This window comes from Rhodnius prolixus, unplaced genomic scaffold (genome assembly GCF_049639745.1).
Source record: "Rhodnius prolixus isolate KJV_2025 unplaced genomic scaffold, Rpr scaffold_1, whole genome shotgun sequence".
Taxonomy (NCBI): Eukaryota; Metazoa; Arthropoda; class Insecta; order Hemiptera; family Reduviidae; genus Rhodnius; species Rhodnius prolixus.
The window spans coordinates 32,931,841-32,959,433 of NW_027411581.1; the positions used below are offsets into that span (position 1 = coordinate 32,931,841).

Here is a 27,593-nt window from a genome sequence, read left to right on the forward strand (position 1 = left end):
CAGATTAGAGTCCAAAACTCTTTATCTGCAAATACAATTAATTTATGAGTATTTCACTATTTTGCGACTTCTGAAGCCGATTCCAATGATGTTCTCTCGTACATTGAAATTCTGTTGATCTGTTTCAAACTTTTTTTTCACTTAAAATTGTTTTTGTAATTTGTTGTCTGGGAAAGAAAGGAATTTAAGATTTCTAATATATTTCACTTTGAACAATATCACTAACCAGAATTTATTAGGTTTGCTAAAATTTAAAGTCTTTGTAAAACAAAAACTATTTTTGCTGGAAAGTTTTTGTATTATAACAGAACTTTGTCAGTCATATACTGAGCTTTTTTACTTTGCTCCAGCATCCCTGGAAAGAAGGAGTTTATTTTGCAAGATATATATACTTTTCAAGCTTTATACAGTCAATACTTATAACAAATGTTTGCAGTTAAAAGCTACGATCACAATATTAGATAAATATTTGGCTGGTTGTATTATAGAATAATATTACAAAGAAAAACACAATTCTCTAATTTGTACATTATTTTTGATGATTATAATGTTTTTTTGTTGAGGAGAAAAAAAGTTAAGGGCAAACAAATTTTATAAATAAATTTAATGTTCCAACAAAATTTCTTCCAGTTATAACAGTTATAACTATATCTATAACTACATTTATAGTTACTATAAAACAAATATAATTTGTAATACATAAAAAAAAGATTACAAAATATTTTAGTGACGTAATATAAGTGACTTAAATTAGGTGAATGATTAGCCATAGAAATATCTGCAGGTGCCTTTTACTCAATAAAATATCAAAATTGAATATGACCGCTTCTCTCAGTGGCACATTCTGGTGGATTCTGGTGGCCACTTCACTGAACCAGTTCGCTCCAGCAATCTGCTTGAGTAGATCGCCCAGCGTTACCGCTTAGATTTCAACGCTAAAGGCTGCCGTTTTTCTTAGCCTCCTGCATTTGTTTTTCACATATTAAGGGCAAAGTAATTAAATATTTCGCGAAGAAGATTTGAACGTGAAAAAGGGAATTTTAGGAATTGAAACATAAACACTCTTCGTCAAAAGCTCAGGGTAGATGGCTTTAAATATCTATTTTCTCCACATCTTTTACTTCCTAGGAATTAGTGAAATCATATATACAAATATTTAATATTCTTTTATTTTAAATTGGAGATTTCATAACAAAAACTTCTATAAAACGGAATATTAAAAAGAACGGAACAATACTACATTATTTGTCACTTTATAGGAAATAATGGTAACCATATTTTATATTTTCAAACTGGAAAACTTGTCCTTGAAAAACTCAAGAAGCAAGCGAAAACTTAAAGCAAACTTTTTTCATTACAAAGGACCTTCTTCAACGATACATTTGAATATGTTCTTTAAATTAACTTAATTTTATTGAAAAGTGAATTATTTATATTCGTCCAATCCTATTTAATGGAATTTGATTCTTTTCACATATCAGCCATACATATACTTCAATTATTATCCTACATTTATCAATACTTTCAAGTATTATCAACCATAAAGTTGTTAATTTTTTTTATCTTTGACAAAAATGGTTCCTTTGCTTGATTTTTATCAGTTTTCTCCACTTCTTCATCATAAATTTTCAGGTTACCAACATTTAACAGAACTCCAACATCTAACAGTGTTGCCACAACCATCAGACCTGGGCACACAAAATAGTACATTGATACATGTGATGATAGACAGACACACGAAAGGCAAACAATGGTAAGAAGAGTCTAAAAAAAATCGTCTATAGTATCATATTTTCTAATTCATTATCATCTGGTTTTGCAAGATTTTTGGCGTACAGTCAGATCGTAATGAACTGGGAAGTGTATTTTTGAAAACAAATAACTATTTTCTTGTATGAATCATGTATGAGATTACAGAGCATTCTGTGCATTTCAAAATCTTGCACCGCTTCAGGTACGCATTGCCTAGTTACCTAGGGACGCAAGAGCTTTTACAAGGAAGAGAAGAGCTTTGAATTCTGTGCAAAATGAAATCATGCTCGTACTGAAGTCTGAACCACTAACTAAGGTAATAACGGCATTGCACAAGGGTTGAGAGCTTCTATTTGCGTGCGTAATTCCCAATCTCTAATGAGGAGACCAAACATGTACCAACCACTTATCATTTGGCTGACTCCCACCTTCTCCCTCCGTATAAAATACTTAGCAGTTCTATTGGTAAGTTAAAGGAAACATTCCACCAAATAATAATCTTATTGTATTTTATTAAAATTTCGAGTTTTTATAGTTAATGGGAATTTTATATTTTTCACGACGAGTATACACGTCGAACGCACCGAAATAGATATTTGTTGTATACACGTCAAATACGCTTAATTGGTTAACGATTTACTGCTCATTCATTCATATTAATCATAGTTATTCAAGAAATTTAGTACTTTACCAACAGCTGTAAAATTTAATAAATATCTCATTTTCTGTCCGTCGTACAACCAACAGTTACCAGTTTCTCCACAAGTCATTCCCCACACAACACATGATAGATCTAGAAATGAATAAAAATATAAGTTTTAAACATTTAAACTTAGTAACAATAGTAATTTGATCACTTCTTAATAACTCCTCACCGACAAGCGTGCCATGCAGAATTGGTCCTGGAATGAATGCAAAAGCACATAATACAACGGCGGTAACCGCTATGGAAACTGACTTATCTTCTGGAAGCACTGCTCTGTAAAAATAAATTTCCATTGTATGAAGTTAATAATATCACATTTATGTGATATTGACATAATCTGCTTATTACGTTAACAATAGCTTCATTAACTATTCAGCTAACTGAAGAAGCTCCTATTTTTAATAAATAAATTAAAAGCACTGCCATTATTATATTTTCAATCACTCCCTCCGAACCCAAAGGTTCTTTTACGGGTTGCAGCTTCCATCTTTGCTGTGATATTCTAGTGTTCAGCACATTCACTTCATTCGCCATTGTATTACCATTGCCCACAGCTTGGGTTTCGATGACATCTTCCTTTACTTCTCCCCTTAAACTCCTTTTTATTTTTGATTTTGAGTATCCTTCCGTCCTAAAATCTGCACTTTAGTTTTTTAATTTCTTTACTTTATCATCCTTTGCATTCTTTTGGCCATATTGTACGCACAATTCTTTCATCTTGCACTGATCGAGTACTGCTTCTTTATTATCTATATTTCTTCACTTCTTAGATTCATTCTCTCACTTTTTACTTCCTTTTCTTTCTTATCACTGTTTTTCTCATCTTCAGTGTTTTTTTTTTTTGCTCTAAATTAGCTCGCGACCATTGCCTTCTCTGTTCGCTCTATCTTTTGTTACAGATTTGTAGGTTGCTTACGCTACCCGGCGTGTTAACTAATATCGACATTGCTCTAATCTGGCTATGTGTTACTGTTAGCTAAATCTTCGTATTCGACCGTTTCCTCACTGATTGAAGGGAGCGTCCTTTCCTTGTAGACATCGTATTCCTGTTTGCACCGATTTAACAAGTGCGATTAATGCTATTATCTCAGACTGGGATAATGATTCCCTTTGATAATAAATCTTTTGCATGTCAATGGCATTACAAACATCAGAAACGATTCTCCTTTATGATCCCGGAGGATATATTAGCGTGTGAGAAGAAATCTGTTTGCATATTAAGGAATCTTTTGCGAAACTGTTTTTATTTATGGAGATTATTAGCAACCTGTTTCTTAAGTTCATGCCAAAATTCATCAGCTTTTGATTGATAACTCATTTCTTTATTTTAAATATATGACAGATTTACTTGATATTGTACCACTGATGGTATCCATATTGTGATTTTGTTTACTAGCACAATCACAACTGTAGTTGCAAGAAATTAAAATAAATCACTAAAGCTGATAATAATCTGATTTCCAATCTCTGGTGAGGAATATTATAAAACATTATCCAATTAAAGTGAGAGATTCCATTTTAATTATACGAGTACCTTCTCATTAGAGTTTTGGCTAGAAGAATGAACAATGTTTGAATAGCTTACAGTTCCTTCCGCTGCAGCATCTAGTAAGCTTTTAGATCTCAAATGAAGCGAATACTTAGTAATTGTGGAATAACATTTACATTTAGGAATTAAACTTTGTACCTGAACTGAATTATGGTGTTACCAGAGCGTCCAGTAGATGAAAAGAATTCCATTAAACATAACATAACCAAAAACAGGACATAGTCCGTCTGACATTCTAAGGGACATGCACCTTCCAAAGCTTTGCCAAAACCGTCTCCTATGCAGCTGCAGTTTTCATATACCTGTTATCAATTAATAATTGTATCAGTTATGATTCTATTTGGTGAAAAACATTGCCAGAAAAGCTACGTGGAAAGCAGCAGTAAACTGAAAGAAGTTCAAGTCGTCGATTGCCATCACTCGCCTTAATTTATACATAAATAACAAAATTCAAATGACAGTGCCTTTCTAAGGTTTCCACAGTTAAAGTATTAATATTGTACTTTGTGACTGAAATTTAGTCCGCTTATGTCATAATTCTTAACGTTTGAGATTTCTTTTACCGGGCACTAAATTTATAATGGCTTTGATTACAGAGTTAAAATCCTAAACATTTTGTCAACAAAGAATTACTGAGATAAGAACTACGAATCTGACAGAATTCCCCCATAAAATAAAGTGGCGGGAAAGACACGCATTGGGCCCTTATCATTCAGTCGTTTCCTGAATAAAACTAGTGTGCATCCAACCGAACAATGTCCGATTAAGAGGAATAGTGCGACAAGCTGTAACTAGCGATCGGCTACACAAGAACTTTGTCCAGACGAATCCTAGAGGGAATGGAAGTTAAGGATCTGAATACGGAGATGAATCTCTCTCATCATTTTTATTCTATTTTTATTTATTTTTTTAAGGATTACATAAAATCTTTATTAGATTAATATATTAACAAAAGGGAGGAATTAGCACCTGTGGTTAGAGCATTGGATTCCGACGCGGAAATCCCAGGTTCAAATCCAGCCTGCTCACAGGTGCTTCTTACAGCTCACTTTCTGTTGTTGGACGCCAATGTTCTCAGTGGTTGACGCGCCTTAAATTGGAAAAAAAATTAAAATTACTTACTTTAGTGCCATTCTCCAAGCTCCAATCGGTACATCCAGCGTGACAAGGCGAATAATACGTCATAGTCTGGTCGAGTGAGCAGACCGGTTTGTACTTCATTGAAGGATCGCAATTGCATTCCATGTTGCATTCTGTTATCAAGTTCCAACTGAAAAAAAAAAGAAGTAAAAAATGTAGTCCACTGCATTAAATACAAATAAAATCGTTACTTCCCTAGAACTAAAGCTTTATTGCCCGAGATTCTACCTTGGCATATCCCAGGCTTTCAACGTGTTATGGAACACAGTTGAAGCATTTAAGTTAAAAGCATTGAACAGCAGTAAGTGTGTCTTATATAAAGTATTACAACCAGTCAATAAATTAGTGTATGACAATCTTCCGGCTCACTCTATTGGTTAGCTAATAAAAGTGCGAGAAGAGCTGCATTATTTAAATAAATAACATATATGTTTAATTAACCAGTTGCATTATTCTCTTAACCAACAAGAAAATTCATTTATTTATTGTTTTCGTTGTCTTGTTTGCACATTAACCAATATTGTTGAAGAGGGCTGAAAAAAAACCAACATATTGGTATGCACAGCTACTGTTGGCTTCTAATGCCACAACAAAAAAAAGATGGAAGATGTTTTCAATTTCACAGCTTCCTTTGCCATTTTTATCAGAATTTCGATCAAAATATTTCAAATTAAAGAATTCTAGACCATACCGAATTTATTTCATATTTTAAAAGTTTGGGTTAGTCTAATAAATTATTGTATTCATGCGTGGAATTACAGGCATTTTTTAAGTTCCATAATTAAATTATTAAAGTAACTGGTTTTTTGCTTTACCAGTGTTGCTTGTTCTTGTTTGTTTCAGATATCCTTTCTATTTTTTATTTTAATAGGCTAAATTTTATTTTATTTTATTTTATATATACGAGGGTCGTTTGAAAAGTCCGTGCAAAAATAAAAACTACTTAATTTTTTGGGGTAAACCTTTTTTATTTTTCAACATAGTCTCCTTTTAGGCTTATACACTTCGTCCAACGCTGCTCTAGTTTGTTGATCCCTTCCGAATAATAGGATTTGTCCAAGTCTGAAAAATAGCCATTCGTTTCTGCAATCACCTCCTCGTTTGAATAAAATCTTTTTCCCGCCAGCCATTTCTTCATATTGGGGAACAAATAGTAGTCCGAGGGAGCCAAGTCTGGAGAATAGGGGGGATGTGAAACGAGTTGGAACCCTATTTCCATTAATTTTGCGACCACAACTGCTGAGGTGTGAGCTGGTGCGTTGTCGTGATGGAAAAGGACTTTTTGTGGGCCAATCGTGGGCGTTTTTCTTGCAGCTCGGTTTTCAAACGGTCCAATAACGATGAATAATATGCACCTGTAATAGTTTTACTCTTTTCCAGATAGTCGATGAGGATTATTCCTTGCGAATCCCAAAAGACAGTCGCCATAATCTTTCCGGCCGAAGGAACGGTCTTCGCCTTTTTTGGCGCAGATTCCCCCTTGGTAACCCATTGTTTAGATTGTTCTTTAGTCTCAGGAGTGTAGTGATGTATCCATGTTTCATCCACAGTGCCGAAACGATGCTTAAAGTCCTGCGGATTCTTCTGGAACAGCTGCAAACCGTCCATGCAACACTTCACACGATTTCGTTTTTGGTCAAGCGTGAGCAATCGCGGCACCCATCTTGCGGATAGCTTTGTCATGTCCAAATGTTGATGCAAAATATTATGTACCCGTTCATTCGAGATGTCTACAGCACTAGCAATCTCACGCACCTTCACTCTTCTGTCATCCATCACCATATCATGGATTTTATCAATGATTTCTGGAGTAGTAACCTCAACAGGGCGTCCAGAACGTTCAGCGTCACTTGTGCCCATATGGTCACTCCGAAAATTTTGAAACCACTTATAAACTGTATAACTGCAGAGTCACCATAATGTTTATCAAGCTTCTCTTTAGTCTCCTGAGGCGTTTTGCCTTTCATAAAGTAGTTTTTAATCATCACACGAAATTCTTTTCCCTCCATTTTTTGAAAATCACTCGACTTCCTCGATTCAAACGAATGCCAAACACAAAGAAATAGACCGATGTGGCTGAAACTTGGTGTGTGTTCTTCCAAGAGATGCTACTAACTAAACATAACCTCCAGTAGCCAGTAGTGCTATCTCTCTGACTTTGCACGGACTTTTCAAACGACCCTCGTATTGCGTTCAGTATAATCCAATTTTTTGTCTATTAGTTAATAGAATAAGTAACAACAACCCTCAGACGGACAATGGCCATGACTTAGGTATATTAGCTATATTTATATTTAGGCCATATTTAGGACAATTGCTTCTTGAATTAGGTATATTTAAAAGAAAAGTAAATTTTAAATAGAGTAAAGTAATTGCCAATTTTTTTCAGGCGGGCTTCGTGGACGGAGGCGACTAGCAAACATACTTTACTGTAAATTTCTTTTTATTAAACATTAAATAAAATCCAAGGCCTAAGGCCGGGAATCGAACCAAGTACCACACAATACATATTAGCTTCACAGGTCTCGCCTGTATCCGCTCGGCTACCGTGGCGCCTAAAAAAAATCTTTTCGTAACTACTATCCTGCAACTATAGACTACTCACATGTGAAGAGGTGGCAAAGGCTTCGGAATATAATTATCTAATTAATAAATCTAAAAAAGTATGAATCATTTTAAGATACATACTCTTTATCATCTTAACAAACCATTCAATTTTGTCTAGTTCTATCAGAATCTGCTGTCTAGTATAGTCAATCTTTTTATAAACTCTAACAAAAATGTATTCGGAATTGTAGCAAAAGGTTCAATAATTGTTGTCTTAGTATGAACCTAATAACACGTTCTTGTCCGGATTCGGCAATAAGAGCAAATACAAGTTCCTCGATACCCATTTGAGGGGGACAATGTGAAGATAAAAGCTCTTTTTTAAATTTAAATAGTGACTGCTATTGTTATTATTATTACATTCGATAAATGTTCAAAACTGACCCTGACGAACAAAAGAAAACTATACACCGCCCTACTTGCCCCAATATGGTCGTACGGAATACAACTCTACGGAAGTGCCAAAAAAATCGAACATCAACCGACTTCAAACCTTACAATCTAAAATTCTAAGAACAATAGAATCACTCAATCTCCGATCCCACAATACACTCTGATCTAAACATTCCTCTCGTCTCTGAAATAGCCCAATCTCGCTACACAAAACTCCACTCAAATCTACACAGTTATTACAACCCTCTGATCCACAACATGCCTACTATAACACTTCCTTCAAATCAACAGCGCAGATTAGAGCGCCAGTGGCCACACGACCATCTCAACACGTCGCACCGTTCTCGTAGGATGGTTGCTGTGTAAGCTACATATTTGCACCATCTTTTGTATCCTTCGTATTTGTTTACAGAAGCAAAATAAATAAACAAGCGAACAAAAAAAAAAAAAAAAATACAAATAAATGTTTACATGCCTGGAGTCATCGTTAAGCGCACCGTGGAAGTCAGTCTTGTAACACCCCAAAAAGGCAAACGTTAACTGCGTTAGAACGTCGAATATTTCAGTTATAACGTTCCATGCGGCCAAATAGGTGGGCCTTGGTTTGAATTTGGATATTAGGGCTCCAGAGGAGATAATTCCAGCGGCCGTACTTAATAATCCAATGGTCCCTTAAATGTTTACAAACACATTGGATTTAGAAATGTAAAACAGTAGTTTGCTAATTTTAAATACATAATTAAATTATTATTTGAAAATAATCGTTAACCTGTGATTAAATTTGCTTCAGAAGCGGTTTTCCTGAATTGTGTTTCAATGTATTTTGGCATGAAAATCCAAAATCCTAGAATTCCCAACATGGCCAATGTGGTGCTGAAAGTATTGTACATAAAGACTCGATTCTTTAATAATCTCGCCATAGTTTCCATAAAATCTGAAATTTACAAAAGTTAATTCTGTAAGCTGAAATTGTTTGTAATATTTTCTTTAAAATGGTTAAGGAAGTTGTTGACTACTTTCAGTCCCATAAACAGATGAAGAGCTGCTGAAATGTTGCTGGAAGTACTTTTAGATGAGATTTATTTAAAAACTGGTCTATTTTTTATTCAAAGTTGAAAACTTAGTTTGTGGCGGATTGGTTAAAATACAACCGCATATAACATTTCAAACAGTCATATTTTGAATTGCACCACATGAAAGATAAACAAGAAAAATAATAGGTACCAATGTGTGTGCATTTTCTCTGATATTACTTGGTATTTATTCGCATGATACCTAAAAATCTTAACCTGACTAAATTTCAGGATACTTTTTTCCATGAAATTTGTATTACAAAGGAATTTTCTAAATGAAAATAGATTTAGACTTTAATTTTCAATACTTTCTGTTTTAGAAAATAACTATAATGGCCGCAAACTCCGCACCAGGCTTTAATAGACAAAACCATCTTAATCTTAATTGAAACTGTTTCAATTTCACTTTGAAACGAAATTTCATTTTTACCTTTAAACGATTTGGTTTTGTTGCTCTTTTTAGTAACTCCTGTGTTTTTCCTTCTTTCGGCTTCCCTTGGGAGTATTTTTGGAAAAAGTGCCATTAAAAATGCCATTAAAATTCCAAATATTCCTAGCGGGTTCCATCCTGCAAATAAATGACATTAATATTGTTTACATAGTGCTTTAAAAATAAATTTTACAGAATTGTTTTTAGTTGGAAATTCAAATTTTAATCTTCAGTGAATGAAATTTTTTTAACATTTGGCAGATAAACCAAAAAAAAACTGCGATGTTTAATTTATATTTCTTTGCTTTAGTAAGAGAAGATATAGAAATCATGGATTTATAATTTTGAGTTTTCCCCTTTCGTATGTATTATACATATGTTATGTACAGGATGAACCAGTAAGTACTGTCCATAGGCTTACTGTGTGTAGTACATCTAAAGTGGAGTTCAATGACGTATTGGCCAACTTCATATTTACTGCTGTTCTTGAGTGACGTCACTTAATTTTTTTTCTAAAATCATTACTTTTTTGCAATAAAAATGTTATTACTCAGAAAGTTTTAGTCCGAATTCGATTCTGATAACACAGTTAGAAAGACAGATCAATTTCCTAAAAATTGACACCATTTTGAAGCATAAATTATTCCACAAACAGCCTCAATTTTCCTCTGGAAACTGGGAAAATAAAAGTAATCGAAATTTTTAAGAAAACTCATTAGGCCCTTATGTAATCATTATCAGACCTAGGTGCTGGCACTTTTTATAAAAGTTTCCTTGCCTAATGGGCTTTCTAACTGTATATCATTCCTTTTATCTTCGTACGAGAAATTACGTTTGTTTTGCAAGAAAACGTGTTTACGAGCACTCAAGAGTGTTAGTTATCAAGTTGTTTAATTCATTGAAAACTCTTTTAGATGGACCAGTAGTCAATTTTAAAGTAGATTGTCTTAAAATAAGGAAGTCAAAGGTTACAAATTGCACTTTAAACATTTACTTCTGATCTATCTGAAATATTTGAGAAAATGTTAGGAAATATTTTAAGGAATGTTTGATCCTTTACATGAAAGATATTGATCACTTAAATACGTGGCAGGAGGTTTCCAATTTTTTTGGTAATTAAACGAAACTCCCCCAAAATTACCAAATAATTATTAAACCTTCTTGTATGTAACAGATGTAAAATTAATTTTTAGTCATTTTGAGTTTGCTTGAGAACATCTAAAGCTCTTAACATTGGATTTCTCTTAGAAAAATCACTCGGTAAACGACTTATTTCCCGATATTAAGAAAAATACTAGCTTTACTGCCTTGGGAATATTTTTAGTAGAAAGAGGATGGACAAAATACATAAAAATGACCTATCGCGTGCTCTTCTTTCTCTTTGATAACAAGTTAAAAAATTGAAATATGATTAATAAATACCAGATTTTGAAATGGCCAGCACCTTTAATTTTGAAGATATCGAATTGCGGTTTCCGGTTTCTTTCATAAATTTTTATACTCTTTAAAAGTGTTATATGAAAATGGGGGTCAACAGCAAACTCTCACTTTTGGTCGCGCGTCAGCCGCGTATGAGGGCAGGAATATAAAATCAAGTCAAATATTCTGAAACTAGAGGTGACGGGCAACAAATTTTTTCTCTACCATTTTTTGCTCAGATTAACCGTTTAAACATGAAATGCATTTGAGCCGTCTTAAAATGAACACCCTGCATATAAAACTCCAAAAAAGAAAGATCTCAGAAAGTTAAAATTAGATATTTAGCTTATGTGCTAACAGAGGATGCCTTAATAAGATTGTGGTCAAAGATGATTGGATGTTGCGCGATAAATTTGGACTTCCTAGCGATGCCCAATAAAACTAAAACAAATTAATTATTGCTCAAACACGTCTGCTTTTACGCTAAACACCTGTAGCTACAGAAATTCACGCTATCAACGAGTGTACATCCGCTAAATATGTAATTCGAAAATTAGCAACCATCGTAACACCCACTTCCTGTTTTTAGTGAAAATAGCAAATAATAGTAGAATATTTTAGTACCTAGATACCATGCACCGATCCATCTTGGGTCATCCTCTCCAAAAGGTGGATTAATTTCTGGCTCAACATAAATACTTAATGCATAAGATGATACCATGAAACCTAACGTTGGACCTAGATATCTCAAACTGAGTACAATACCTAAAAACAAAAAGTGTTAATGAAACTGAGTTTAGAGAGCTTTAGAAAAATAAATGAATAAATACCTACTGAATAGAAATGGAAATTTATTCTTGAGTGCGTTGTCATCCAAGTAGGCCATGCCTAACGTGTAGTAGGGCGAAGTTCCAGCGCCCAGCATCAGTAGGGATATCAACAGTATCACGAAACTGACGGTACTTTCTGAATTAAATGCGCAGTTTTCCTCTGACATATCGCTCACTTTGCAAAGATTGTCTCCTAGAACAGAGCAGACTTTCTGCTTATATTTCATATTTCTGGTACAGCAGCGCACATTTTAGCTTCTTGGGATGCTTGGAAAAAACGAATAGTTGAATAGTGGTATAGTCTTAAAATTGTGGCCGATCTTGAGGTCTGAGCAAATGGAAATTAGGTGCGGTTAGGTTAGGGCTATCAACAACATCAAAATTCCTCTGAATCTATCACTGTTAATGGATGAATCTCCGAATCCGGGCAAGCATGCTATGAACGTGCGTGCTAAGTCGGATAAAATCCATGTAATACCACTTCTGTTGATAATCCGTTACGGAAAATAATTGCAAGAATATTATTTTATTGGAGGGTTTCGAGAACAATCAAAAGTTTGGATTCAGGAAATTACTTATTAAACTGGTATGTTTTTCAAATCAGTGCTCTTCAAAATAAAAAGTGTTCGAGGGTCGTTTGAAAAGTCCGTGCAAAAATAAAAACTACTTAATTTTTGGGGGTAAACCTTTTTTATTTTTCAACATAGTCTCCTTTTAGGCTTATACACTTCGTCCAACGCTGCTCTAGTTTGTTGATCCCTTCCGAATAATAGGATTTGTCCAAGTTTGAAAAATAGCCATTCGTTTCTGCAATCACCTCCTCGTTTGAATAGAATCTTTTTTCCGCCAGCCATTTCTTCATATTGGGGAACAAATAGTAGTCCGAGGGAGCCAAGTCTGGAGAATAGGGGGGATGTGAAACGAGTTGGAACCCTATTTCCATTAATTTTGCGACCACAACTGCTGAGGTGTGAGCTGGTGCTTTGTCGTGATGGAAAAGGACTTTTTTGTGGGCCAATCGTGGGCGTTTTTCTTGCAGCTCGGTTTTCAAACGGTCCAATAACGATGAATAATATGCACCTGTAATAGTTTTACCCTTTTCCAGATAGTCGATGAGGATTATTCCTTGCGAATCCCAAAAGACAGTCGCCATAATCTTTCCGGCCGAAGGAACGGTCTTCGCCTTTTTTGGCGCAGATTCCCCCTTGGTAACCCATTGTTTAGATTGTTCTTTGGTCTCAGGAGTGTAGTGATGTGTCCATGTTTCATCCACAGTGACGAAACGACGCTTAAAGTCCTGCGGATTCTTCTGGAACAGCTGCAAACCGTCCTTGCAACACTTCACACGATTTCGTTTTTGGTCAAGCGTGAGCAATCGCGGCACCCATCTTGCGGATAGCTTTGTCATGTCCAAATGTTGATGCAAAATATTATGTACCCGTTCATTCGAGATGCCCACAGCACTAGCAATTTCACTCACCTTCACTCTTCTGTCATCCATCACCATATCATGGATTTTATCAATGATTTCTGGAGTAGTAACCTCAACAGGGCGTCCAGAACGTTCAGCGTCACTTGTGCCCATATGGCCACTCCGAAAATTTTGAAACCACTTATAAACTGTTCTAATCGAAGGTGTAGAGTCACCATAATGTTTATCAAGCTTCTCTTTAGTCTCCTGAGGCGTTTTGCCTTTCATAAAGTAGTGTTTAATCAACCCACGAAATTCTTTTTCGTCCATTTTTAGAAAATCACTCGACTTCCTCGATTCAAACGAATGCCAAACACAAAGAAATAGACCGATCTGGCTGAAACTTGGTGTGTGTTCTTCTAAGAGATGCTAATAACTAAACATAACCTCGATACGCGCCAGTGGTGCTATCTCTCTGACTTTGCACGGACTTTTCAAACGACCCTCGTATATGTACTTTATCTTCTTCATTCATTTGCTATTCACAATCGCCAAAAATGAAATGTAATCAGTGAATCTGATGTAAGAAATCTTCATGACTGTCAGGTGGAGGTGTGTAGCTGCCCACTGGCAGCATCTCACTGGAGTTTCCTACATTCCTGACGGAGATGATCACGAGACTAACAGTGTTTCTATAGATGTGGAGGATAATCTGGAATCTTTGTGGAGCCAAGAATTTGTGCAGAAAGGAAGAGAGTCGAAGAATTTTCTATATTTAGATTTAGATTTGTTAGTTACATATGAAATCTTGAGGTCGTTATGGAGGGTGGAGTTAGAGACGTAAAGTGGAGACGTAAATTGAATGTTTGGTTGAACCCCACAGCTCAAGTCCTTAAGTCCAGATCGGTTAAAGTACGCTGTTGTACAATATATTAGTCGTTTATGTTCCAGTGGCAGCTTAGATTGTTAGCCAATTAGCCGCAACAGTAATTTGTTCGGTTTGTCGGTTGAGTTCAAGTCTTTTTAGTCTAGTGTGCGGGTTCCACTTTAGTCGTTTGTCGATGTACGTCCCAAGGTAGTAAACTAAGTAAGCTGGAGTGTTTGAGTTGTCTTAAAGGACAAAAGTTACAACGCAGAATAAAATTTATCTGATTTTATCATTTTAATTTATATTTTTAGAGTAATTGAAATATCTGCGAATACATGTTCAGTGAACTGTAAAAAAAAAGTAATTAATTGTTATTAAACTATGGCTGACATGGAGTATTTTAAGCTAGTACTTGTACTAACTAATTAATGGAAATACCGGACGATGCTGTAACGTTTAGCGAATTATTAGCGATGCTAGTTTAACGAATTTAGCAAGGTGCTGTATAAGCGCTGTATTTTTTATTAAGACTTAAGTACGCTCCGAAGCTTAATTAAAGTAAGAGGTGGTAGAAATTTGAGTACTTCAATAAGATTATTTCCACCTGTAATGTGAGAGTGGAAAAGACAGGCATAGTTAGGTGTTGTGGTAAGCTTCGCCTCGTCAACATTTTCTGGCCTCATTAACTACCTCCATTATTTAACTTTTAATGATTTTTCTTTTTGAAGAGTTTTTTCTGTAATATTTTATTTTATAGTTTATTCTATAATAAGCATGCGGCTAGTACTTAGAATATTGGACGAACTTACTTCTTTTGCGTTTTCGTTATATTTGTTTACATAATGAGAATTATGTATAATTTGTTATATATAATGAGAATTAATAAACAGAAATGACTCAATGTAACATAAAAGAAAGATCTATGATGATGGTCATATAGTTTAGAATTTTTTAAAAAAATTATTTTGTTATTTACAATCTGTGTATACATTACATACACGCAATAAGAAAATAGGAAGAATGAAAGGTAAATGGATGCGTGAAAGGCAGAAGGAGAGAAACTACCCAGCGGTAGCACTCTCTATAGGAGAAGGATGACGTTTAGGTCTTCAGACTGCGAGGAAGTCGCGAGGCCACTGGCGATTCAGTCGGCGAGGAGGATTATTAGGAATGTCAGAGGAAGCGAGAGACTGTACTAGAGGATTGGAGCAAATGGAGATAGCAGTATGGTGTACGAAGGGGATGTTGAGGGTGTACGTTGTGAAAAGTGAGTTTAGTCACGTAGAAGATCACTCTGATTTATTTGAATAGTACTACCCTTTATTAAACAGTTGACCATAAAAAATAATTTAGAAAAATAAAATTGACGAATAAATAAGAAAGGGTTTTTATGTTGTAAAAAACCTTCTAACTGATCATTCAAATAAATAACATGGCGCTACTCTTAGCGGGGATTTCTTTCAGTTTACTGTCCGGTGATCGATAGTGTAGTATCGAGAGAACACTGTCTGGTGGCCGGCAATATATTGAAAAAGACTGTGGCCGCCGAATGATCTCACATGTGACGTATCTAATGCTACATTACTTTCAGAAGCAAATAGATTACCTGGACTTGAAGCGTTGGGAGTTGAAATCAGAACTGCCTCTTCTCCTGGACCATAAAGTAGATGCGGTGTATAGCGCAGGAAACAAGAAATCGACCCCATTATTATACCGCATGCCACCCACCTGGTTTTGTGGCCAGTGTTTCCAAAGTATGCTACTATTAAGGAGGCGAACATTGTCCCCACGTCCCAGGCGCTGGTAATCATTCCTTTAAAGTCAAAAAATACATTCTATACATTTTCATTTTAGAGTATGGAGTAACTGCATTAAGAAAACAAAATTTTGGTACATTTTAGCTTTTTCTGAAAACAATTTTAAAGGGAACTAAAAAGTTCGTTTTGTCTGTCAAAATGATTGTCAACATGTTATAAATTAAAAATTTTCTGGTAGTGGCTTAAAAGTTGGGTTTGTCGCGCTAGATAATATCGTTGGATTTATTAGTCATATCACACATGAATCTTTTCTATTCCAGTCCGATTTTTAAAGGTTAGTTTATTATGGAAAAGATGCATCAGAGATTCATCATTACAGAATTTACTTCCATTTAACATGTTCAACATTATTAAATTGAAGTCAAATATTCTACATCTGCAGAAGTTGATGGCTCCGAGTCTGAAGCCGGCTAAAATAAAGAGAACGTGCGTACTATAACAAATGAAATCCAAAGTTGATTCATATCTTGCCAGTTTGTTGAAGGAAATAATTATTCGGCATTTCGCTGTCATAAAATAGTTATTAGTAAATGTAAAGCTATCTGGTGAGATCAGCGTACGGCTTAAAAACAAAACTCATTTTGTAAACTTTTGTAAGCAGTTTTGCTCAAATTTTTCTAATACATAATTCAATTTTGTAGTATTTTTCCCGATTATTTACTTTTGCAATTTTATTCGCTAAATTATTCGTGCCATTTTGTTTCTGGATGATGATGATGCTATTCTTTATTAAAAATAAGATCTAATGATCGTTTTATTTTAGATTTACGTTAGCAGGCGTTTTTTCGTTCGCCTGGGACTGAAAAATTAAGAGTTTAAATCATGATCTGTATGAACCTTAATATTTTGATTTGACCAGGTAATTTTGAGGGCAAAATTCCTTGACCAGAAATTTGTATCATTTTAAGGAACGGATTTTTCACTTCCGGTAACTTCCCCCTACTTGAAAATGGCTTCAACTTCATAAAACTTGAAATACTTATTTTTCATAAGTTCTAGTGGGGCGGCCCAAGGCTTACTTAAGTTAATCTGTAACTTTGGTTTGTAACATACTGGCAGAACAAGTTAAGTGATCAGAGTTTGGTGGCTTCCTTCTAAGGTACCATTTCAAAATAATGTGCGGCCTTGTGTCATAAATTTTAATGAAAGGCTAAATGTGTTGCTAGAAATCCGTGGGCTCAAAATTGAACTACAACTTTACGGAATGAATTTTCCACTTTTGCAAAATTTGTTCGTAATGTCTACTACTATATTGTCTCTAAACTTCCTGTAGTATTAAATAATGTAGATCAAAGACTCTTATTTGAATTATTTTTCTAGAAAGATGCGTTTTAGGAACATTCTGTTGGTTCCTCTTGAAATTGTCACTTTGGTGTAATGTGCAGGTTTATATCTAGGAAATGTCATTAATAATTGAATATGTTTTACAATTCTAACCTGAATAAAGTGTATTAGTTAGAAATTTCGAGAATTGATTTTTGAGAAAGTCCTGTAAGAGAAACTAGATAGTTTTTCTTGAAGTTGGCCACTTTTTGCCATTTTATCATTAAACTGTATAAAGACCTCAATTTAAAAACTATTTAGTATCATCTAAAAAACAAAACAAAACAGGAAAATTACCTGATGTCGCACTTGGAAATCGAAATCTCTTTTCTAATGTGCTTATGGTGCCGATAAAGTAAGATTCCAAAACTGTTTCGTAGACTCCCAGAAGTCCATATATGAGCACATAAATTTTCTTGCTTGCCAGTCTTTGCAACCATTTTGGATTGTAACCCCAAAATCCACATTTTAAGCTATTTTCATCGAAATCTAAAATTAATATAATTATTAGAAAAATTGTACAAAATTAAAATAAATTATTATTTAGAAATTATTTTTCTTAAAAAAGTAAATAAATATAATAATAAAATTTCTTACCAAAAAAATTTAAGACTCTTCTTTTACAATGTAACTAACACTATTTCTGCGAAATCTTACTTGCTAGTAAAGTAAAAAGCACACACAAAATAGATTTAAAATTGCAGTTTTTGTTAATCATCAGCAAGATAATGGAACCGTCCTAAAATATAACGGCATGGTTTCATAAAATACAAGTGTTCTAAGGTTAGGAGGGTTTCCCGGGGATATTGCAATGCATTTTTCAAACTCCTACTTCGGTGAACTGGCTCTCAAGTACATAGTTTGTTTTCATAAACATGTACCTCGGCCTTGTTAAGATTATTAGAACAAATCAGAAACAGAGAATTTAAATAACACTTAGGGAAGGATGCATCACCAAAACGATTTTCAAGAAGAAAACTTCAAATTAATTTAAAATTTTAAATGAAGATAGTTTATACCAAGAAAAACTAATTAGATAACTTTTGTAGTCAGAATTAATTGAAGTCGCTTGACATTTAGAAACAAAAAATCGCCAGAAATTCGTTTTAATTCGTTTTTTCAAATGTTTTTATAGAAATCGAACAATTTTACTTAAATAAAATTATAAATCTTTATGAGCTATATCAATATAATCACAGTTGTTAAGATGGCAGAGCGTCATTTTTCAAGTAATTTGTAAACATAGAAACTTGAGTTTATCGGTTTCAACATTTATCATTGTATTTTAATTAAGATGAGTGTTTTTTATTAGTCATGATTATTATGTTTGATTCTAAGTAACTTTACTAGAAATTAGTAAGAAAATAAGGAATATTTTTGCGTTTCACATTCGTGGAACCTTCTCTTACTAATTTTATACAAATTGTAAATCAGATGTATTTTCAAGCTTAGCTTCACTCTTCTAGATGCGAAGATAGTGGAGATATAAGTTGGTCCTCTAACAAGTACATTAGTTCTAGATTTCTAGATTCTAGGAGTGATTGAAATGTAATCCAGCACCAGATAAAAATTAAAAGCGTTTGTAAAATACTGAACTTAAGTTCATGGACAGAGACCAGAAGTGGTTTGTTTTCATATCCCGTCTAGTATTTTCTTTATTTTCGAGAATTCAAAATAAGTAGAAAATGAATGATGCTGGAAACTTAAATCGTAATAATCGCTTTGGGATTTTTTTTTTTTTTGGTTTTACTTGCCAAGGTTGTAATGTTAGGCTACTTTGTTTGTTACCCTTAGAAAATTATCCATGCTTTGTAGGAATTTAGGATAAATAAACACGTTTACTCTCCGGCGGGGCTCCTGTCTACCTGTCCTCTTCAACAGCAATCCTCTTCCTTGTACAGATCTGGTGTGCTACCTTGGGCTCTAAATAGACAAACGACTCACGTGGAACCTACATACTATACTTAAAAAACTAGCAATGACAAAACGTGCAAAACTGCTTTACAGACTACTTGGACTACGCTCCAAATTACCCATTGAACTCAAACGCTAAACATACAAAAGTATTCTCAAACCTGAGGACTTACGGACTAGATCTGTGGGTTTTAGTCAAACCTACAAACATACGGACAGTACAGACATTTCAATCAAAACTCCTCCGACAGATAGCTGACGCTCCTTTCTACAGTGACTAACCTCACTCTTCACCACGATCTCAAAATTCCCTTCGTACACCAACTCGCCAAGACTAAATATCAAAAATTCCATACTGCTCTCTTTACTTGCTCCAATCCTCTAGTACAGTCTCTCGCCTCCTCTGACATCCCTAATACTCCTCGCCGACTGAATCAATCGCCAGTGGCCCCGCGACTTCCTAGTAGTCTGAAGGCCTAAACGCCATTATTCTCCTATCTTTCCTCTCTTCTCCTCATACGCTCCTCCTCACATTCTCCTCTCTCACATAGAGAGTGCTTCCGCTGGGTAGCTTCTCTCCTGCTCTTCCCGCACCAGTTCATCATACATTAGGTCGTACATTCACTCAGAGAGCGTCAAGCTTGTAACCGACTGGAAATGTATCGACAATAATATTTCTCCCTCTACTATGAAAGAAAAGAAGAAGTAATTGTACAAACATGATTTAGTAAATTCCAGCTCTAAAGCATCATTAATGAGCTGAACTCAAAATGGCTATGTATAGAAACAGTATGCGCTCTAAACTTAATTCATTAAACTAAAATTGGACCTAAGTTTAGATGAGATTCCGTGCTGGTTAGCTAATCGGCTTGTCCCATCTACTTGTCCCAGCAATCAGTTAAATCCGTGGCAATGTCATACCGTTCGCATCGCCATGGAAGACTAATCAATACGTGTAATGCCGTTTCATCTTCTTTCTGTCAAACTTACATGGTGTATTTGTGGTCAGACCTTGGAATGCATGTGTTTCCCAGTTGCTCATCCTGAGACCTGCCGACGGCTTAAGTGGCTAATAAAGATCATGCTGGCCTGTTTTGGCCAGAAGTTTTTACCCACCATTTCTAGTATACACTTTGTCGACTGCACTACCATGAGACCAATCTATTGTCGTGAAACCCCAGCACCCAGACAATATGTACCAATACTCATTAGAAATAGCCAGCCCCGCACTTCATTGAATTAACTTCTTAGGGCTTGATAGCCTTTAAATCTGCCTAGATGTCTTAGAAAATTATTCACTTGGAATAGATTATCCTCATATTGAATTGGAATACATTCTCCAAAGCACAAATTTATCGTATCCAGCTCTGTCGGAAAGACTGAGGCTGGTTTCCCAGAGATACCGAAACATAAATCGGATTAGCAGCCTTACACCCTGGTTTTAACCTTCTCTTCTACCTTGAAGCCATCAGGTAACTTCTAAGATTCATAAGCTTACAATTGATTAACTAATCATTAATTTTGGTCACATTTTTCATGAATCCCACCATCAATAATTTCATTAAGAATGTGATTGAGTTGTATCTTGAAGGAAAGAACAGTTTTAAAACAAATTAGTAATGAATTTATTTCTCAAATCTCAAATCAACCCCTCCTCCCCAAAGAACATTCTGTTTGTGCCTCTGTATAGTTTATTTGAAAAGTGCACTTTAAATATGCAAAAAATATTTTAAATAAAACTACATTACCTAACTGTAGATCATTTTCATGGCTAGATACTAGTAATTCGTTAGCATTTTGCTCGCTAATAATTTGCAGATCTTCACTTGCCCTGTTGTTGGTCTTTTCCATGATTAAATTTTCACAAATTAATGAACATTGATACACTCTTTATTATGCATTTGATTTTTTTATTTAAACAAAAAAAATTAATCCAATCGTCACAAACACCGAACACATTTTCATTCACCTGTCTTACAATCTCACTTCTATCTTGTATATATTCTGATAAAAACTAAATATTTATAAAGTTGATAAATAATTGATATCGTTTTAACTTTTATTTGTTTTAATTTGATAAAATTATCTTGTTATTTATTTTCTTTCTAGTTCTTACTTTTCGCCATAATTATGGTTCCATCTAAATTATTTATTATCTGGTAAATATGTGGAGACGGCTACATGACGTAGATAAGAGTATTTTTTTTCTTTATTAACTTTAGTCTTATATTTCTTGTTAATAGACAACTGGCTCCTAACGTTGAATAGTTTGAAGATGCGTATCTTGCTACATAAATTTGGGATAAGGCACTGCGCCCTCGTAAGAACTATTCCCCTCTTGCGCTCCTTTGATCCTTATTTCCCATAAAGAATCAACTTAAATGGATTCCTTTCTTGTTTGCCTTTTTCTGGCAAACATCCTTACAAGAAACTTTAAAAGAATAATTCCATTTTTTGTCTTGAAGCTTTTTTTAATTAATTTTTTTTCAATCTAAGAAGCTCCTATATTTGTTAAGGTGATAAGCACTTGGATCTTCGAACCAGGTACCCGGGATCGCCACGTGGTTAACTAGCTCAATAACCATGAATCTCTTCCCTGTTTTATGCAAACATTGTATTCTGATGTTTACACTCACTTGACTTTATCTTGCCGCAGATTACATCATTACATTTTACTTACAATACATTGCATTGTAATACATTAACAATATTTAAATGAACAACTTCAAAAACAAAAAAAAAGCTAAAATCCATTTAGCAAAATGGCTCTACCAGTAAACCAATTTCTTTCAAATTTGGGGTATTTAATAGGGGGTATTAATATTTAATAGGTGGGTGATTAATAAATCCCTATTAAGTATCCTAAAATGCACCTCTGCTCCTGGCAGACGGCTTAGTAAGCCATTCCCCCTATGAATGCTTAAGTTGAATTTTTTTCTTTTTTTTAAGCACCTAATCTATATTTTTTTCAGGCGAATTTACTTGTTTAAGCTAAAAAAACTATTTTAAAAAATTCTGTAAAGTTGCATTTCTGGTCTGCCGATTTTCTAATTATTTGGAATTTCGGTTACGTGTATAATCGTTGATAATAAATCCATAAATAAGGATAACAGGTTTTCAATTCTTAGAAGCCGCGTTTTCAAAAACGGAGGGAAACTCAAATTCTTTAAAAATCGGTTCAATAAAGAGGCACTTGTGGTAAGCACCATTACTGGAATCTGAACCGATTTGAAATTGATTGATTGGTTTCTGTTTAATACTAACAGATCAATAATCATTAACATAAGCTGAGTATTGTTCATTTCTTAGTAATGCAGTTGTTCATTACTAACAAATTGTGTCTATTGCAATATATTTACATTTCTGTTGTTCTTAATGAACAAATACTAAGTATTGTTTACCTGTTTTTCTTAATGAACAAATACTATGAATCGTTTACCTGTTGTTCTTAATGAACAAATACTAAGTATTGTATACCTGTTGTTCTTAATGAACAAATACTAAGTATTGTTTACCTGTTGTTCTTAATGAACAATTACTAAGTATTATTTACCTGTTGTTCTTAATGAACAAATACTAAGTATTGTATACCTGTTGTTCTTAATGAACAAATACTAAGTATTGTTTACCTGTTGTTCTTAATGAACAATTAATTACTAAGTATTATTTACCTGTTGTTCTGTTTTTCGTGTTTTTCTAAGAAACCTCTATATGAAACATTTCCAAATAAACTGCTCCAGCCTTCTACAAATTTTCAGATCCGTGATAAACAAAATTGAGCGGAATATTCCTCTTATGAAAACCGTCTTTTTCCAGATTATGAATTAAGACAGAGATTTCTTCCAGATATAATTCCGTATTCAGGTGTGCTCTGCTGAGTAAGGGGAGCGATTAAAAAGGGTTTTGATTGCTAATCCCTTCCCATAACACTTACATTAAATTTAACATACAGTCAGATTTAAATAATAAATATCTCAGATTAAATGTCCCCTTTAAATTATTGAAAGTAATTTTCCAGATCCGATTGGCCAATAAGAAATTCCCAAGAATTATCCTTAATCAAGTTAAGTATGAATTTTTTCCAATTGTCAGCAGTAGACTATGTAACTTCCACGTTTCGGATACTTTGGTTCATTATCTCTTAGAATGCGAAGCATTTGACTTTTACAGAAATAAATATTTGGGTTACCTTCTTGATAATGAAAACGATGGTGAACAGGAGAAGATGCACAAAATTCTGAATTGTGATGCTGTAACTAAAATTTGGAAATCTATATAATTTTATTGTCAATACATTAAAATTAAAAAAAGCTATAAAAAAGGTCATTGGTTATTTGGAAGATAACAGTTTAATGCAGTTTTTGTTTATTTTATTTTTATTAATTTTTTTGATTTGTTGATGGATAACTTTTTTCTTTCATTTTTATAGTTGGAAATTTTGATTTTAAATTCTTTATTTTAATGTATAAATGTATTTTTTTTTTGCGTAGAAGATAAACACAGATAGTTGTATTTTTACTTTATTTCTTTAACTTTATGAAATTCAAAATGCTTTCTTTAAGTGATTACAAATAATTAATTCTCAAGTTTTTGAAATTTAAATTTATTTATGTAAAACTTTGTACGATCTCCAATCTCCGTATGTAATACAATAAAACGTTAAAACTAATGTAGAATGAAATGAACGTTAATTCCTTCGACTAGCTATTGCTAAGGCAAACCGCATCTATACTGAGGGCAGAGAAACATGCCCTTTTCAAGTGAGTTTCCCCTTAACCAAAATAACTGCAAAAAAGGTCGCCTTAAGTGTTTTACGATCGAACCCTTTAGGTCTGCAATTACTTGCTAATAACGTCTGTTCCGTTTAACAACTATGTTCAGCATGGTTCCCCTTTGCTTCCCATACGTTTTAATACGTTAAATACGACTTAATTGAAGAGTGGCAGTCAAACCTAAGGTATGAGTTTTTTATGCAATGGCTAATCCTAGAAAGAATAATTTTATTATTTGCATTTGACCATCTGCTAATTGTGAGAACTTTGTACCAATCGCCGCCTAACGACTGGAGAAGTTTCATAGAATACCTACAATTTGAAATTATCTTTCGCCAACAAGAAAGTTGTGGCCATCCATGAATACTGGCCGGTTCGATCCAGAATAATTACAAATAAGAGAGTGAAATATACGTAGTTATCTTAGCAACCGATTGTCCTACCTACATCGGGAATGATATTTCCCATCTGGGAAAAGCTGCGTGATTTTCGTCATGCACTTCACTGGGCAATGATGCGTTCATGGTCAAGCTGTTAAATTTTGCGCAAGATAAAGGCTCTTCCAATCATTTCAATGACAAGCAATTTAGAACTCTGTCTTATAAATTATTAATTTAAATGGTTATTTATTTAGTATATGCTTATATACAATAAATTAGATTTATTTTTTTTTAATACATTTGACATATTATCTAAGGTGTTATTGTAACCTGTTGTAACAATAGTGGAAATTCCTTTATTTATAAACAAAATCCAAAGGGCAGAAGAATGGATCAAGAAAGAAAGTGGTAGCAAGTTCACGATTACAAGAGCACAGCTTCCCTATAATCCTGCCATATCTCCTGATAAAATTGCATTGCCCTAGGGGGACTGTCCTATCTATTCTCCCCTGGACAATAATTGCTTCACATCCCTTCGCCAATTTGACGTCAAATCACGTTTCTTCTTATAACAAAACAATCCCCTTCTTCTATAAATATTAGCTGCAGAGGTAAGATTATAAATACTACAGTAAGAAATATTATATCAGTTGGATTTATTCAAGAAATAATTTCTAAAATAAAAACCTAATTTAGGAGCACTCTATTTTTTTTATCCTAAAAAATTCCTTTTTGACAGAAATCCTTCGAAGGACATTTTAAGGACATATATTTATCTGTAGTCCGCGATCCAAAGAAAGCGTTATTTATTGGTTTTTTCGATTCGTAAACAGCTAATTGTGTAATGTATTCATAGTTCAGAAATGCTAAGAAAAATTATTTATTCTTTCCTAACATATTATAGACTTATATAGATATAAGAGATATAGATTATGCAGTCTCGCTGGAAAGCGATATTAGTTCAAATGATAATCCCCTGAACATGACAATAACCAAAGCTTCCTTCAATCTCTACAGTTTTTGCCTTTGACTTCTTTGAATAACTGAACAATTTTGGATCTGCCGGACACCCATATTTCGCAAAACACGCTTTGAGAACCACTGCCTTAGAGTTTAGGTTTAATCGTGTATCAGGTACCTGACACTAGCGGGATGCTGAAATTGGTTTCAGTTCTAGATCTAACTTACCTTCTAGCTGGTTATAAATGATAGTTTAATATTTATATATATATTGCGTGTTAGCGTATAAGGCACCGCGCGGTTAGAGACAAAGAAACCGCAAAGCTAATATGTATTGTGATCTTGACCTTGGATGCTATTTAATGGTTAATATGGAAAACTTTTTTAGTTTGATTAACGATTAAATTTGAAATTTAGTTCACTGTCATATGATTAAAAGTACGATTAATTTCGCCGATTAAATTCTGATTACCATTTTAAAAAAAATTTAATCAATTACAAAATTCAATCAATTAAATTTATGATTAAATTGTATTATTAATCAGGGCCTATCTTTGCCAATGTGTAATAAACCAATCATAATTAGAATGAAGATCTGTACTGTACTTGGGCCAATCAAAAAGTAAAAATTATTAGGTTACGCCTACATCACGTAGACCACGCCCCTCCGAATGAAAATTTGATTAGCTATGCAGCTATAAACTGTGGTTCTTTTTTTCAGTTCTTTCAATTTCACAAACTATTATTTTCTTTAATTATAAGAAAAAAAAGTTTCATAGTTTTTAAATATTCCTAGAAAATACAAGAAACTAGGCCTTCCCACAGGCAACTGGATTGGTTAAGAGTTCGCTTGAAAATCCCGGATGATCCATCCACTGTAGCAACATTACAATTGGAATACGTTGGCAATCCTTTATGTTTTATTAATTTCCAGTCTAGATTTAACGTTGAAAAACTATTAAATGATTTTTTTTTTAAAAACGGAAATATTTAGCTAGACTAAACTAATCAGCTATTAAAGAAAAGTTTTAACCTAAAGAAAAAGGAAAAGCAATCAAATAAGAAAGGAAAAGTTGACCTCAAATAGAATTGCTGGCCAACTAAGTCAAGTGTGTGCATCTAATTAAAGCGATAACAATTATGTGCAGAGAACTAAGTAAAGGGTGTGACTCATCATTTGGCAGCCAACATTCGATTTCGTCTCTTCCACTCTCATATTACAAAGAGAAGGAGAATCGAGTTCGCTGAGTAGCCCTGGACATGTGCTAGCTTCACTCTTTGAAATAAATTTCGACGTGTGACAAGTCTTGTACTGTATATATAGTCACCTCTTATTTAGCACATAAATATATTTGTATTTACTGTCACTTCACTGACCTAGATCTGTTGCCATCTCTTAGACAGTTCCTGGAACTTAGATATATCTTCTTCATAAGTTTTATTACCAAATGGACACGACCATTAATTTTAGTAAATGTGCGGTCAGCCGGAATGTCTCTCCGTTTAAACACTTCTGGATTTTAAGTGAAATCACTTTATGATTTACTACTGTATTTTTCTTAAATTTTTTGTTTTCCTTCACTATTTTTTAATAAAATGTGCAGCGTGATTACTTAGATATGGATAAGATGAACAGAGGTGTACCTAAGATTAAGATTAAGATTAGAAACGGAACGGGAACGGGACCTACGCCCCACGGCACTGCGCTACTAGAGGCTTATTGTGTGCTTCCCTTTTGAGTCTAATAGTTGAAACCTCCCCTTCTAAAAATGTTGAGGACTTTCCCTACTAGTTCTTTTTGCGCTACTACCTTCTTTAGACTCAACGTTCCAAAGGTTTCATAGCGCAACCGCTCGATTGCGACACAATCGAACAACAGGTGAGAGGCCGTCTTCTCCCTGGCACAGTCTGCACAACGGTTCCGAGCTAATAAGCCCCACCTTGTGCAGATGCTTCCTGAACCTACCGTGCCCCGTAAATAGGGCTGTGATCAGAGTAATCTGATTCCTAACCAAACACAGGGTCTCTTTGGCTCTTTGCTTACACAGCCAAGGCATAATAGTCTTGCTGTGTTTAACCCCAGGACACATCACCTAGCTCTTCTCGTGCTCCCTCTAAGAGCCGCACCCTTGGTGATCCCCAGGACTGGTTCCGGGCCAGTGAAAGGAGTACTAGCTCCATTTCAGGCCAGTCGATCAACAGTCTCATTCCCCTTAATCTCCACATGACCCGGCACCCATTCGAACCGA

The 27,593-nt window shown here is 34.4% G+C and overlaps 2 protein-coding genes across 5 annotated transcripts in view; one reads left to right on the forward strand and one right to left on the reverse strand.

The window, feature by feature from the left end:
• The window catches only part of Hr4 (nuclear hormone receptor 4), a 370,802-nt gene that overhangs the window by 171,298 nt on the left and 171,911 nt on the right, over positions 1-27,593 (forward strand). The gene's annotated exons all lie outside the window — the stretch shown is intronic.
• Positions 215-21,239, reverse strand: LOC141458972 (solute carrier organic anion transporter family member 74D-like). 3 transcript variants are annotated; one of them, XM_074137624.1, is made up of 13 exons: positions 20,981-21,238; positions 17,616-17,807; positions 15,785-15,991; positions 11,904-12,092; positions 11,694-11,834; positions 9,651-9,788; positions 8,917-9,081; positions 8,623-8,818; positions 5,130-5,277; positions 4,146-4,309; positions 2,628-2,731; positions 2,444-2,545; positions 217-1,688 (listed from the first exon to the last, which is right to left on the reverse strand). In XM_074137624.1, the coding sequence occupies exons 1-13, from the start codon at positions 21,081-21,083 to the stop codon at positions 1,525-1,527; spliced, it is 2,013 nt and encodes a 670-aa protein (XP_073993725.1). In that variant the 5' UTR covers positions 21,084-21,238; the 3' UTR covers positions 217-1,524. The 3 variants fall into 3 exon arrangements, with proteins under 3 accessions (XP_073993731.1, XP_073993725.1, XP_073993727.1); XM_074137626.1 differs by having other exon boundaries at positions 1,550-1,688; positions 2,448-2,545; positions 20,981-21,239; XM_074137630.1 differs by lacking the exon at positions 15,785-15,991 and having other exon boundaries at positions 215-1,688; positions 20,981-21,239.